Source organism: Myotis davidii, unplaced genomic scaffold, assembly GCF_000327345.1.
Source record: "Myotis davidii unplaced genomic scaffold, ASM32734v1 scaffold2027, whole genome shotgun sequence".
NCBI classification, from domain to species: Eukaryota; Metazoa; Chordata; class Mammalia; order Chiroptera; family Vespertilionidae; genus Myotis; species Myotis davidii.
In genome coordinates, this window is record NW_006297890.1 from 576669 (window position 1) to 592637 (window position 15969).

General features: G+C 38.7%; 1 protein-coding gene across 1 annotated transcript in view; it reads left to right on the top strand.

The window, feature by feature from the left end:
- VPS41 (VPS41 HOPS complex subunit) overlaps window positions 1–15969 on the top strand; it is a 128032-nt gene that overhangs the window by 87448 nt on the left and 24615 nt on the right. Inside the window, exons 13-19 of the mRNA XM_015570467.1 lie at window positions 1322–1508; window positions 2932–2988; window positions 6197–6258; window positions 7888–7969; window positions 10741–10833; window positions 12914–13041; window positions 14498–14642. Coding sequence (XP_015425953.1) covers window positions 1322–1508; window positions 2932–2988; window positions 6197–6258; window positions 7888–7969; window positions 10741–10833; window positions 12914–13041; window positions 14498–14642 — 754 coding nt within the window. The remainder of the gene's footprint in view (window positions 1–1321; window positions 1509–2931; window positions 2989–6196; window positions 6259–7887; window positions 7970–10740; window positions 10834–12913; window positions 13042–14497; window positions 14643–15969) is intronic.

Here is a 15969-nt window from a genome sequence, read left to right on the forward strand (position 1 = left end):
ATTTAAATTGAGGTGTGAAAGGATCTAAGAGCATATCTGGGCAGGCCTCTTCGGTTGCAAGTGTGGGCATCGAGGCCGAGAGATACTATAGAACTCGCTTGAGCTCCCACAGCAGAAGGGAGGGGGAAAGATGGGGCCAGGATGGAGGTGAGTAGGCTCTGGGGTCTTTGTTTTTATTCTTGGTCTATTGCCCAAACTATTTAAAGTGACACCTAAGCTACACTGATGTCAAGCAGCATGTTCTAATTACTCCCAACTTTATGTTCCTAGCCAGAGGACGCTGGGATGGCCGAGAAGCTATCTTTCTGTTTGGCACCAAATGCGCGGAGCCTAGCAGAGTGTCCGGCACATACTAGGGATTCACTGAATATTTGTTGAGTGGATGAATGAACAGACTTAGTCACGGCTCACAAATAAAAGGAAAGACATTGCTAGTTAGTCATACCAGAGGCATCTGTGTTCGGGTATTATCACCTCCTTCAAAAACACATGGAGGAAAATAGAACAGCTTAGGCTTTGAAGAATGTTTTTCTGCTTTAAAAACAATCGACATTTTTGTGTGATATTTTTAGTTCTCATTTGAACCAAAGCAAATGAAGAAAGAGTCTACACATGTTTGACTTTTCTTATATGAATCCCCTGATCATCTGAGAAATGTGAGGAGAGTATTCTGGACTTGGCAAAAAGCAAACGTGACTCACAACTGAGAGTGTCCAATCTAGGTATTTTGCTCAGAGCAAACTCCGCTGCACACTTAGAAACCCTTCCGAACACGTTTTATAATTGAATTCTGCAGGAAACCCTCACAATTGGCATTGTGCACAACATGCTGAAATGACAGATTATATCCCCAGGGCTCGGGGCATCTGTCACTTATGCTTTAGATGGCCTTGACCTTGATGAGGAGGAAACATTTATCGCAGACTGTAGGGTGTGGTTGTTCTGTAAAAATAGGACAGTGCTGCAAATGGCCATTAATAAAGTTTATATACAGTCCGTGAATTCTGATATGCAGTAGACATGGAGAATTTTGAATATTACCTTTCAGCTGAAGTCAGAATATATTAAACACAGAATTTTAAACTCACCTTATTTTTAAAAAGATTTTTGGTATTTCTCCCCTCACCTTCCTTCCTTCCTTTCTCCTTCCCTTTCTTTTTTCTTCCAAATAATTTACAATTGAATACTTTTTAAAGCACTGGGATATATTCTGTCATTCTCTACCTTGTCCCACCCCTACCTTCAAACAGAACCAAATGCGTTTGTTCCAAAGGTGTTGAGTTTTCCGTTCACTCTTACTAAATTGGGTTGCCTAATTAAGTCCCCTAAAACCACTGCCCAGGTTTCTGCTGTTGAGTTGCCCCAGATGTTCCTCTCTTCTCTCACCCATAGAGTATTCTGAAGGGGAATCACTCTTTTACATCGTGAGTCCAAGAGATGTCGTGGTAGCGAAGGAACGAGACCAAGATGACCACATTGACTGGCTCCTGGAAAAGAAGAAATATGAAGTAGTTTTGATTTTACTTTCTTGAAAATATTGACACATCTGTAGCATAGAAGATAAAAGGTTTTTGTGATAAATCTTTCATGTAGGTGAATTAGAATGCCCTACGCTAGCCAGGACCGATTTGGCTCAGTGGATAGAGTGTTGGCCTGTGGACTGAAGGGTCCCGGGTTCGATTCCGGTCAAGGGCATGTGCCTTGGTTGCGGGCACATCCCCAGTCGGGGGCGTGCAGGAGGCAGCTGATTGATGTTTCTCTCTCATCGATGTTTCTGGCTCTCTATCCCTCTCCCTTCCTCTCTGTAAAAAAATTAGTAAAATATATATTTTTTAAAAATGTTGATAATGCTCTAAAAAAGGAAAAAGAATGCCCTACGCTAGAAAATATGTTGGAGGCTAATAACTTTCCAATATTCTTTTTTAGAAATGTTTTTGGGAAAAGATCACAAGGAGGCTAACTAGCTTTACTGTTCAATAGAAGAGGAGTTGGTAGTGGAGGGAGGAAAGGGCTTCCATCCAGCCTGTTGAAGTGTTTATTTTGTGCTTATTCAAGAGGAATAAAATAGAGCTAGTATTTTAGAATTGTCTGTTTGGATGTTTTCGTGGAATCATTCCTTTGGTGCTTATTTCATATATAAAAGTAAAGCTGCCAAATTCTCACTTAGGATGGTTGAACTACCCATTCAGATGGAAAGATGCCCACTTCATTGAGTTCAGATTAATTTTAATAGATAAGAAAAGAAAACATGTTTTAACCTCAGTAACCATAATCTATTTATATGTTGCTTTAAGTTTGTAACCACCTGAAAGGATTCGGGGAAAAATTTTTTAACTTATAAACTATTCAGAGTTCAGGCATTGATACTAAGTTCATACCATACTGCCTTTAGCTCCAGTAGTTTCTTAAAGAAATAATTCTGTGTTTTAAACATTTGTGTTAAAGTAATAATTACAAACTTTACAGAATAAAAATCAAATCAGAGATTTTCAAAATGTTATTTGTATATATACCTAAACATATGAATATAGTTTACTTTTTATGTTTCGTAAAGGAAAAGCGTTCCTTTGTCAATGTAACTCATACAGATTTAGAATGACAGATGACTTTTTTTGTTTGAACCTGGGAGCTTTAATTATATTTTGATTTCTGTCTGCAAAGTAATTCTAATATCCTAATGTGGAAATGAATTCAGCTGGAAATAAGAGCAGTCTGCATTTTGGTTGGCTGGTTTTGTTTGAGTGTGAATGCAATGAGGTTCATTCAACCATAGCATTAGCAATTCCTGTGCTTGAAGCAAAAGCTGCAGGAAAATGGGGCTTTATTTATGTAGTGTAGAACTCTAAAACATAATAAATAGAGTGCCTATAACCTCCTGTCTTTCTCTCTCCCATTTTTCCTCCTCCTTTTATCATGCTCATGTAAATATAGGAAGCTTTGATGGCAGCTGAAATTAGCCAAAAGAACATTAAAAGACATAAGATTCTGGTAAGTGTGTAATTTTATTATTTGAAATATAGCTTTACCTTTCAATAAGTTATAATGAAACTGAAAGTAATTTTAAAAGAACTGATTCTTCCTGCCTTTTGAGAATTTATTTCAAACTAATTCTCCAACCTGTAAGATCAAAATATTTCATTTTATTGAATCAGTTTCTGCTTGTAAACAAGAGACTTGAACACCTGCTAGGAGGTAGTTTTAGGTAATTTGGAAACTGGATTTATGAAATACACTTTAAATACAAAGCTTTCCAGTTATGTGTGGTGAGATTTCTTTAAATCATAGGTAAAATCACATTATCACAAAATGTATCAAGAGTAGTTTTATGAAAGTGGATTGCTTCAGTGTTTCCATAATAACAGACTCAATTGATTTTGTTATGGAGACTAATCTAGGACATCAAATACATTTTTATTACATTTGGACTCTGGAAAAATATAGTGACTGAAAGCCTATTTCTTTGCTAACTGTGACAGTGAATGTGCAGAGGGAAAGCAGAAAATAAACCTCCTTCTCCTCTGAGTGTGAAGGGTCCCTAGAGACCATCCAGCCCAGGACTCTTGTTTACAGCTGAAGGCTGGAAACTTAGTCTTTTATGGCTACTTGGTTTCAGCACAAATTCCTTTTGCCTATACTTTCGCTACCTTAAACTTCTCTGTAAAACTTCACATAAAGGCCTAATTCTCAAGAATGTACAAGCAAAATAATTCAGGAACTAAACAGAGAAAGAACCAGAGCATCTTTTTATTTATTTACTTTTATTCAAAATTGTGGAGAATAGGCAGGGATTCTCTAGAAATGAAGCAGCAGGTGATCCAGCCAATAATATATGTGATGGTGCAGAGTCGTGAAACTGCTTGGCCCGCTGGGTTCTGTGGAGCAGTGAGGAGTTTGTACATCAGGAGAGTCTGATTCTGAAGGGCCATGTGGAATTAGGAGCTTGACTCTGTCTTGGAATCTCTAGAAGATAGGTTGAGCTTGCAGTGCCGCATCCATCATATTTGCTTGTTAGAAAGAGTCTGATGGAGATGGGAATCAATGAGGTATGATTCCCTTCTTGGTGTGGAGGTGGAAGTGATGAGACCTGCAGAGTTGATAGGAGTGGAGTGGTGAAGATAGATGGAAGACATGGTCAACTAGACTCGGGTTTGGTGACCGGCTCTGTGTGCATAGGGAAGTGAGACCGAGAAATCTAGGCTGACTCCCAGGCTTTGGGCTTGGGCCTCTGGTGGATGGTGATGCCATTCAGAGAGGGAGAGGGGGAGAGAGAGAGAGAGAGAGAGAGAGAGAGAGAGAGAGAGAGAGAGAGAGAGAGAGTTGGGGAGAGAGAGTGAAAGACAGAGAGAGAGAGAAGGAGGGAAGAGAAGAAGAAGATGATGAAGAAATGGAGAAGAAATGAGAGAAAGAGAAGAAGAGGAGAGGGAAGGAGAGAGGAGAAGAGAAGGGGAGAGGGAAGGAGAGCGAAGAAGAGAACAGGGGGAGAGAAGGAGACTGTTTAAGGAAGAGTAGGATCAGGTGTGTGTTGGGGTGGGGGGTGAAGTTCGATTTAGACACATTGAGTTTTTGTCTCCTATGGAACATAGTGGAGCTCAAGAAAGATATCCAGACTCAGAAATAGATTCGAGAGAGTCATCAGCAAACAAGTGACTATATGTGTTTGGACCAATCCACAAAGGGCAAGTGTCTAGCATTAGAGAACAAAGGACCACGAATGGAACTATTGGGCACACTCACGTTCAAGGGATTATGCATACAAACAGAATTGAAACAGCCAGAGGAAGGTTGTGTCATGGGAGCTGAGAAAGGAGAGAATTTCAGGGTAAAGAGAGTTAAATGCTTAAATGGTTGAGGTTAGCAGGCCAAAAGTAAGACTAGCTCAGCTAGTTAGTTGTACATTTGGTTTAGTAATAGGAAGGTTACTAGCGAATTTTATGTATATGTTTGATTTATTCTCAACATGTTCTAGGGAGTGAACAGTGAATAGGAGATTATGAAGTAAACTTAAATGTAGACTAGTTTTGAAGTTGAAAAGAGTGAAGATTGTGGTTGGGGGCTATGGCATCATGGGAATGTTGGTGGTGCTGGTGAATATTTTGTGAAAGAGAGACACTTAACATGCTTATGTTAGGAAAAGAGACAAAATTGGGTTGAAGTTCAAGGTGTACAGAGAAAGAGGGTGAGTGGCAGAATCAACTCCACATGGAGAGGGGGCATGGCATGAGAAGAAAGGTTGCAGAAACGGGACTGCACAGGAGACATTCTCTGCTTTGAACCTGGGCAGACTCCACTGATAGTGTGATATGTGGTCTGTTTTCAGAGACATAAATGTAAGCACCCTTTCTTCACTCTGTAGTTCCTATAGATTTGAAATATGATTCCCTGCATAGTAGTCATTAAAGTAAAAATATAATAAACTAAGAACTATGGGTAGTTCCCTTCACTCTTGGAATGGGCATGTCCTATGCATTGATTATGGATGGACTTTTCCTCCTGGCACAACATAATTTTATAACGAGGCAGGCAGAGAGAGAAATGAGCTCCTGCCAATTTTGTCATCAAGGGAGAAAGTCCGTAAAAACTTCTTTGTACATAAAGTAGAACTTAAAGTCCAAGTTGCGATATATATGCTGAGTTTAAGCTTCTCATGAAAATGCTTTTGGGTGAAAATAATATTTCAGAAGAAGAGTTGTGGGATGGTCAAGCGAGAGCCACAGGCCACCCCAAACCCTTCCAGAACCGAGGTAGAGTAAGTAAATAGACATGAGTACTCTGAATCCAGTAGGCCCAGTTTCCTCATCTGTAAACTTCTGGGTTTGAATTACATATTTTTTCTGGGCTTAGTTTCACTTTAACATACCTTTAATATTTCCCTTTAATATGATGTCCTGTCCTTTTGTTTTACTTACAACTCAGACTTGACATAGACAGGTGGCTCACATTTTACAGATGAAAGCTCATTGTGAATTTGAAAATTTGTGAAAATACAAGTGTATTTAAATATGATTAGGAAGGGAATGAGTATAATTACAGGAATATGCTTAAGGAAAAAAGAGCATAATTACATAAAGCATACTAAGCCGTATAAATAGGTTCCAGTCAGTAGTGCTAATAGGACCGTAATGTCATGGCTTCTTCGGAAATAGACTCAGCTTTTTCGTTGTTCCATTTAATTATGAAATTCATTAATTTTCTCTAGGACATCGGCTTGGCATATATAAACCACCTGGTGGAAAAAGGAGAGTATGACATAGCAGCACGGTAATAATGACATTTCCTTGCTAATATAAATAGAATTGATCAATGTTAGCAGTAAAAATAAACCATTCTCTGCAGTGGACAGATGTTTTTATTTAACCTTTCTAACGGGTAATTTTTGACTATTCATGATTTTAACCACAGCACAGATATATGTATATGTGTGTGTGTATGTATGTGTATATATATATAAACACCTACTATCTGCTTTTTACCAAACAAATATTTTTCTCATTAATGATAAAGGTGTCAAAAACCATGAAGAGTCTGAGATTTTATCCTTTTTATAAGCTAACAAGTTAGCCTGTCACAGTTTCAGGGGTGTCTTAGCAATAGCAGTAGCCAAACACCAGCACTTGTGCCCGGTCCCACAGCACTGCACAGAGGGCCAGGTGACCCTCCACAGCCACTGGACTGTGTTACAGGACAGGGACTCTGAACTTAGGGTGCCTGATTCTCTTATAATGGGCGGTAAGCTTGCCTTCCCTTGGCCTCGGAGGAAGATGTTACTTCTATTATACTGGACAGGAAACAAACCTCTCCTTTGCTCCGGAGGGAAGCACTGTTTGGGTCCTGTAATTTTCAGGGCTCTTCACTTAACCAGTATCCTTGAGAAAAAGATCATGTAGAATAAAGACAGTCAGTGCCTCTGCTTGCAATTCAGTCAGAGTTGTCTCTCAACAAGATGGTGGCAATTAAATGGAAATGATCAGACTGCAGGCTCCTGGTTTGCCGGGGTCTGTGGTAGGCAGAAAACGTACCTATGGTGGTATGGGTGTGTCAGTGAATGGCTTTGCCTGCAGCTATGTGGTGCCTGTACATGGCTGACCGCAAGATAGCCTTCAGGCCTACTTTTCCTCCCCTGGGATTTAGGGAAATATGCTTCTTCCATGTGCAAATTGAGTAAAGTTTTATTCTCCAGATTATATACTATACTGTGGTAGGATTCTAATTTTCTCAAGTCTAATTTTTGTTGTCCATTATTTAAAGCCATTCAAGAAGTGGTTTAACCCCTAGAGTGCCAGGGAGCACAATCACGCTCCTCCTGTCTTTCTCCAAAAGCGCCCGGAGTGCGATTGCGCTCCTCCTGCAGTGTCCAGCTCTAAGTCTGCTTTTATTAGTGATGATGATATTGCTAAATACGTCAATTCTTGCTGTGAAGATGACGATTTTGTGGAAGATATTGAATATGTAACTTCATTTACTTGCGATTGATAATTTTTTTCCTAAACTGCTGTAAAATCAGCAAGAATGCCTTGGCAATTTTAGCATAGTTCCTAGGATATTGGTTGTCACTCAGAGGGTTAAATTGGCACTTTGGGGTGTGATGACATTTCTTCAAGGCAGGACAGGTCCCCAGATCAGCGGTGCTCATCTGGATAAATAGGAAACTCAGAACCAGAAAGTCATGAGAAAAACCCCTCATTGTATGTAGTCTTCTGAAAGGTATTCATCTTTATTTATAAGTATTTTGTATTTTTATGATTTTCATCAACCTTGTATATACAAACAAGTGAGCACCAGTGCCACTTGAGATAGAATTTTGTCAAAACTCTGAGATGAGAGATTAATTTAAAACATGAGGGGAAATGTCTACTTACTCTGTCTCTGTTTGTTTCTTTTTGCTACCAGCAAATGCCAGAAAATTCTTGGGAAAAATGCAGCACTCTGGGAATATGAAGTTTATAAATTTAAAGAAATTGGACAGCTTAAGGTAAGCCTAACTTTATTTTTAACTCTTAATTTTTTTGTGTAGTATATTAATATAGGTATGCCTCGGAGATATTGTGGGTTAGGTTTCAGACCAATGCAATAAAGCAAATATCTCAATAAAGTGAGTCACATTTATTTCCCAGTGCATACAAAAGTTGTTTATACTATACTGTAGTTTATTAAATGTGGAAATAGCATTATATCTAAAAAAAAAAAATATCAGTACACATACCTTAATTAAAAAATACTTTATTGCTAAAAAAAAAAATGCCAATCATCATCTGAGTCTGTTGGAAAAATGGTTTCAATTGAGTTGCTCCATGCAGGATTGCTACAAACCTTCAGTTTGTATTTAAAAAAGTGCAATGTCTGTGAAGTGCTATAAAGCAAAGTGCAATAAAACAAGGTATGTCTTTATTGAGATGGAAATAAAATTAAGACAATAATAGTCACTAATTTATTAGGAAGTGAGTATTAGCTCAGCTAGGAAGAAAAATCAAACTTTCAGAAATTAGTTTAAAACTTAGTTTATATATTATATGTATAAAAATTTACATATATAATATAGTACATAAATGATGTGTTCACTTTCTTATCCCCTTCCAGTTCTATGTTCAGATGAAGTTTTCATATTCCTTCCTTTTTAAATTTTTATTGATTGATTTTAGAGAGGAGCGGGGAGAGAAAGAAATTCGTTGTTCCACTTATTTACGCATCCATTGATTGCTTCTGGTATGTGCCCTGACTTGGGATTGAACCTTCAACTATGGCATATCAGGATGACTCTAACCAACTGAACCAGAGCTAGTCATGTTTCTTTAGTGTGGTTTTTGTGGTTTAATCTTCACCTGAGGTTATGTTTTTAGAAAGAGGAAGGAGGGAGAGAGAATGAGAGAAACATCAATAAGAGAGAGAAGCATCCACTGATTGCATCCTGTATGGGCCCTCCCTGGGATTGAACCCAAAATTGAGGTATGTGCCCTGACAGGTAATTGAACCCACAACCTTTTGGTGCACAGGGTGATGCTCCAGCCAACTAAGCCACCTGGCCAGGCTGGTCATGTTCTTTTTAATGGATGTGGAAAATAGGTATTATCTCATCCAGTAGATTTTAAAACACGAGAGTGTTTTCTGTTTGTTTGTTTTTCAAGTTTACTAAAGATTAATGCTTTTTAAAATAATATGTTACTTACTGTAAAATAAATGGAAAAGTTTGACTCTAGCTCTAACAAATAATTTTGATACTTCATTTTTTAATCTTTTTTTTTTATTGTATTTTGTTAATCCTCACCCAAGGATATTTTTTCCATTGATTTTTAGAGAGAATGGGATGTAAGGGAGGGAGAAAGGATGGGGGGAGGAGATAGATAGATAGATAGATAGATAGATAGATAGATGATAGATAGAGAAAGGGAGAGAAAGAGAGAAAAACATCGATGGGAGAGAGACACATCGATTGGTTGCCTCCTACAGGTGCTGCAATCTGGGCAGGGGATTGAATATGCAATCCAGGTACATGCCCTTGACCAGGAATGGAACCTGCAACCCTCCTGTGTGGGGGGCTATGCTCTAACCAGTTAGCAACACCAGCCAGGGCCATTTTTTTTAAATCTTTCAACTTGGTGCACAATGACCAAATCAATAAAGTATTCCTATATTTGTTTATAGAAAAAAAACCTTTAACATATGTGGGGGCCTTTTCAGTGGTCTCTTAGTATTATGAATATTCTTTTAAAAATTCCCAGTTACTCAGCTGGTCATCCCCATATGTGTTCTCGTCCCTGGGAAACCCCCAAGGACACTGCTCCTCATGTTTATTGGGCTGCTTCTGGAGTGTGTTATCCAGTCCCGTGGCCATGTTTACCCAGTGGCTCCATAACCTAGACTTCTCTTTTGAATATGTTATCTATGTTAGAAGTGTGTGGTAGCCATTTTTTACTGTATATATTATTGATAAGGATCGCTTGAATTAATGTGACTCCATTTTCTTCCCAAATTGGGTCATTCTCCTTTCCATCTGTGTTTATGACATCCCATTATACCCATTCCTCCCTGCTTAGTAGCTCAGCGCCACCGTTTTGATGTGAACTCCTAACTCTCCTTATTCTACTTAAATCTCCAATTCTTGTCAGTTTTACCCTGTGAGTATCAGTAGTGCCTCTCCCTTTCCTTCTGGTACTGCTGCCTTAACTCTTGATAGATCTACCAGCAACCCTGGCCCAGAGTGAGCTGTTTAAAAAATCAGTGTGCCGCTCTCAGTCCCCCATGCCTATTGTTTGCCTCTGCCCACAAGGTAAGATCTGAACTCCTTTCGTGACCCGCCTCCCCTTCCTCTCCAGCCTCTTCTCCCTTCAGTGGCCGCATTTCACATCTGTGACCTCCCTGAATGCAGAGTATGCTTTCATGGCCCTACGCCTGTGCTCATGCTGAGCCTCCTTTTAATATCATTTCGGTGATCTTCTCCCTCTTGCTATTTAGGTTTTCATTAATTCAACAGAAAGAACAGAGTTGTGCAGGTTAACCTAGGCAATTTTTATTCATTCATTCAAGCATACATATCCCTCATAGATACATTAAAAAATTATAATGTGATATAAGAAAATAGAATTCATTTGAATTTTTCCTCCTTATAATAATTTCCCGAAGTATTTTGTTGCCTTAAATTTTAAAATTGAAAATATACTTTCATGCTTTCTGCATAATTTGAGTATAGTTTGGTTTTACCACTTTTTAAAGATTTTCGTTATTTGTTTTTACCTTTTGCTTCCCTAGGCCATTAGTCCTTATTTGCCAAGAGGGGATCCAGTTCTGAAACCACTCATTTATGAAATGATCTTACACGAATTTTTGGAAAGCGATTATGAGGTATGGCATTCAGGCATGGCCATATTTACTTGTTCTCAATGGAAAATGTTAAGAATTTGAGAAAAATAATATAATGGAGCAACTGGTTTAAAGTTAACTGATTTGCAGTGTGTGTGTGTTAGATGAAACTAGATAGATAAACTCTAATGACTACTAATGTTAATGATGTAGATGGTGATAATCTCTAATCCATGCAAATTTTGGAGAATTTCTTTAAGTTACCGCCTTAATAGAAAAAGGGACTCTGTGCCATTTGAAGATTTCACAAATGGAATAGCAGCTGCTATTGCTGTTTATAATCCCCCTTAAGAAATCAGAACTTTCTGACATGTAAGACACAGAACTAAGTTTGCCAGAAGAGAATTAAAGAGAAACTGAGGGAGTAGGAATGGAACAAAGAATTGGAAATGATCTGTTTGCTTATTGATTAAGAGAAAGGCAGTACGAAAGTTGATTATCGACTATATACTGCACTTTTACATGCAAATTGTGATGTTATACTCCCAACAACACTATACACAGTAATTCCAATTTTACAGATGAGGAAACTAAAAAATGAAGAAATTAACTCACTCGCCCAAGACCATAACATTTAAAAAATAGCATGCCAAATTGTAGTTAAAGTTTGCAGTTTGCATGCACCCAAAATGGATTACAATTTTTAAAGTTTGTTAATTTAACACGCATTTATTCTGAAAGTATCTGTTTAGTGCCTACTCCATTCCAGGACTGTGCTAGGCACCAGCATACAAGTGTGAATGAGATGATGATTCTCAGCAGTCACTCGTGGTCTGAGTCACAGCGAGCATGTAAACCAGTGGTTCTCGATACAGGGGCTGTTTTTGTCCTGGAGACGGGTTTGTGCTCCTGTCATTGAGTGGGCAGAGGCCAGCAGGAACGCTGTTAAACGTCTCACATGCACACGATAGGCCCCCCCACAGAGAATGACCTGTCCTCAGATGTCAGTCAACTGCAGTCATGCTCCTCTGTGGGAAGGTTGCAGTTTGGATGGGAATGTGTAGCCTGTTGCTGTAGTGTCTTCCCATCCTTCCTGAGGGTCACTAGAGGAGAAAGTGGGTAGGCCTTTAATGGAGACTCTATTCCTGATTCTTCTGTGATTTTCTTCTTACCAAATCCTGGTACTTTACAGAAGCAGGTTGTACCCTACAATTTTTATTTCTCAATATCATTTAAACAAATTCAAAGTAGTTTATTAAAGCATTGGTTGAGTTATTTAATATTAATATGATTTTTTTCAATAATATGAAAAGTTTTACTTTAATTTGCTGTGTTTTTCCTAAAAGTTGTTAAGGATCAGTGAGCTGCTGTACTGTACTGAGTTACAAAGCCTGAGGGCTGAAGTCGGGGATCAGGAGGGCAGAGGCTGCCCAGGATCCAGGCCAAGAATCAGCCATGGGAGAGAAACAGGATCCAATAATCTGGGGTTTCTATCAGAACCACAAAATCTGAGATCAAGTGATAGTCAGGGTAAGAGCCAGGGGATAAAATTTGAACCAAAGTCCCAAATTCCCAAACGAAACCAGGTTTAGAGGCGGAGTGGAAGGAGGACAAAGCGGGTAACTTGCTGAAGGATGCTGGGCGATTCCCCTGTGGGACAAGCCACGGTGAGCGTTGTGCTGGCTGTGCAGCCCAGACCTAGCGTGCGTGAGAGGCAGTGGGTGAGGCGCTGACCTGACAGTGTCTGTAGGATGTTAACGATGTCATCCGCATGTGGTAGTTGGTCCAGAATGAGGACAGAGCAAGGCAAACCTACATTCTCTGTGCAGTGATGCTTCACTGAAGGACCAGAGGGCATTTGTTATTTGTGTGTTTCATCAAGTAAGAGTAGAAGTGGATGACACCACCTACGTCCCAGGAATGGTAAATAGTGATTAGGGTGCAGTAATTCTGTCTCCCGTGTGCACCCCCAAACCCATAGTCTGAAAATTGATGTGTTTATGGACCAACGTTTTCATCATAAAACTATTTTGTCTGTTTACGTGAGTACTTTTAGGCATGTCTAGACTATTTAGATCGTGATCCTATTCAGAGAGTGTTCCTCCTTTCCCCCGTGCGTTAGGGCTTTGCCACGCTGGTCCGGGAATGGCCCGGAGATCTGTACAACAATTCGGTAATAGTTCAGGCAGTTCGGGAGCACCTGAAGAAGGACAGTCAGAACCGGACCTTACTTCAGACCCTGGCAGAATTGTGAGTATGATTTAGTGCTGCCTTTCCAATTCCGTCTACATGGGAAGTTTTTCATATTTTAGGTCGGCAAACTCTGAGTAGGGAGGACACAGAGAAGGGAAGGGAAGGGAGCCCTTTATACCATTTTTCTATATTCCCTCTTAGTGAAAACCTTTCATGAACCTTCAGTGAACAACTACGAGGTAAGAAAAATGTGTGCAATTGTAACGCAATCTGTTTCCCAGAGGAGAAGAGCCCTGGTTAGCAGCACTTAGTAGAGGCTGTGGTTCAGGGAGGGAAGGGTGCTGCGTCTGAGATTACGTAGGCAAAATGGTTCCCCCATGAGGCTGTGGATTCTGTCATTCTTGGTTCTCTAGTCGGTAAGTCTCTCAGACCTTAGACTCCTTATCTGTAAGGTTGCAGGTAACAATTCCTTAGGGGATGGTTTTAAGACTTAAGTGAGATGTCATAGTCAAGAACTAAGTTCAGTACCTAGCGTTGACGTAGGGCGCAGTAAATGGAATCTGGGTTACGTTTCATATTTATTGGCTACTTTTACAAAGCGGCCCAGGTTCTGTGCTATATGCCTGTGATAGAGAGATAGATGAGGCACACCCGTGCCCTCACAGAGCTTTGGTCTAGTGCAGCGGTCGCCCACTGGTGGTCCGCGGACCACTGGTGGTCCATGAGGTCTGAAAGGTTGGCGACCGCTGGTCTAGTGAACAAGAAGCAAACTGCAGGTAATCTCAGGAAGACTCTTCCTGCTTCAGACCCTCCTTGGCACTCCCACCACTTCCTTGCCCATCTTACATCTTTTACCAAGACCCAGAAAGGTCTTGGCATAGAGGGAGTTGTGTTTGTGGCATTCATCATTTTCCTCTGGGAACATGGTTGTGGACATTCCTTAGGTTCTGTAGTACTAACAACATACCAATGATGCTAGTAATTCTGTAGTAGTAATGCTGGACACACAGTGCAGTTTAGGTGCAGTTGGCTTTTTCAGGAGCCAGCATAGGGAGTTAAGCAATGTGAAAACCATTGTTTTAACAGAAGAACACATTGCATGTTATACAGCTCCCTTATAAATAAGCTTTTGGAATGTCATTATTTATCAGCTGAAGACTTTATAAAAATTTGAACTGATTTTTCTACTACTAAAATAAGCATTTCCTTCATTTGGATAATAGGGTGTTTTTTTTGTCTGATATGTGGATTTCTATTTTAAAAAATTGAGAATTTCTATAAGAAAATTTTGTTGAATACTGTAAATTTTCTAAAATGTTGGCAAGGTTGTGAGAAAAAAATATTTATTGATCATGTGTAGTTAAATCCCAAGGCATGGTTTCCAAAAAAAGTTAACTTTCCTCTCTAAACCTGTTTTTCATTTTTTAATATTGTAAAACATGATTTTTATATGAGTATGTGTGTTTAAGTGGAAGTATTGATGAACATTAATGTAAAACATTTTTATTACCAGGTACACCTACGATAAAAACTATGGCAATGCTCTGGAAATATACTTAACATTAAGACATAAGGATGTTTTCCAGTTGATTCACAAGCATAATCTATTCAGCTCTATCAAGGATAAAATTGTTTTGCTAATGGATTTTGATTCTGAGGTAATGTTTTTTATTTTAATACTGATAATTTATTTTTACTCCTCCAAATTTTTAGTAACTAGACATCTATCCAAATGCTAGCGTCGTTAATAAATCACCAGCTTGGCTGTATGCTGATCGTGTTCAGAGCGCTCTGACTGTCTCTATATGTTAGGCATTTTAGAAGTTGGCATTCAGAAACCCTTTATTTGATGTGGTTTTTCTGTGAAAGCAATCATAATTTGATGAAAACTTCTGAAATTGGGTGTGAAGTAAATTTTTAGTAAAACAGGTTACATAATTCATAGAAACAAAGAAACTATATGCTTTGACTCATTCAATCCTCTTAATTGTATGTTCCAGAATTAAAATTTTCAGTAAAGTTTTATTTTGATCTATTTATTGTAGCTTTATTCCTTGGTATTTACAGATTTAGCTTGTGGAGTGTCCACTGGCCTCAGATGATGCTGAGGTCCAGGACATGTGGGATGTGTTACTTTATTGTAAGATAAATCTGAATAGTGGATTGCTTGACTAATGATCGCACCCAGCCTCTACAGCTCACAGTGGCTCTTGTAAAGTGATACAAACTGTGTGTGTTTGTGTGTGTGTATGTGTATGTGTGTGTGTGTATAAAAGAAAGCTAATGACAAGTTCTAGTGATTGAAATAAAGAGGTTCATAAACACAGTAGTTTTTATTCAGAAAATTGAAAATTTTGATAAATCAAACAGGAGAACATTAAGGATCCGAAAGGTTTGCTTGGATTTTTTTCAATTTTATTTTGAAATGTAATGTATTTAAGGGTATTATATGCTATATTATGTATGTTTGTATTTATATATATATGTTATACATATTATGTGCTATTTATTAGTCTTCACAAACTTAAACTTAATTTAAATAGGAGGTAAATATACTTGTTTTTGAAAGATGATTTTAGCCCATTTTTCATTCTGAATGAATCAAGTCTTTAGGGACTGCAGATCTAAAAAGAATCAGTGCAGTTCCCAGAAATTCAGGTATAGAGGTTCTGCTTCTCTGGCAGAAATAATTAAGAGGATGAGGTGCTTACATAAAAAATATTACATTTGCCCATGTCCTTATGCCTCTTCATTCACCCATCCATGTGTCTCAAGAATCTAGTTTTGCAAATGTAGATATAGAAAAAAAAATGAATGAGCTGAAACGAATTGCTATTCAAGAGCGTGAACCAAAATTAAGGAATCATAGAATTTTCTAATTATAACATACCTGAAGGATAATCTCCAAATATCCTCATATTTCAGAAGAAAAAAACTGTCTGGAGCAGACAGGTAGGGAGTAGCAGAGGCAAGAACAGGTCCTGG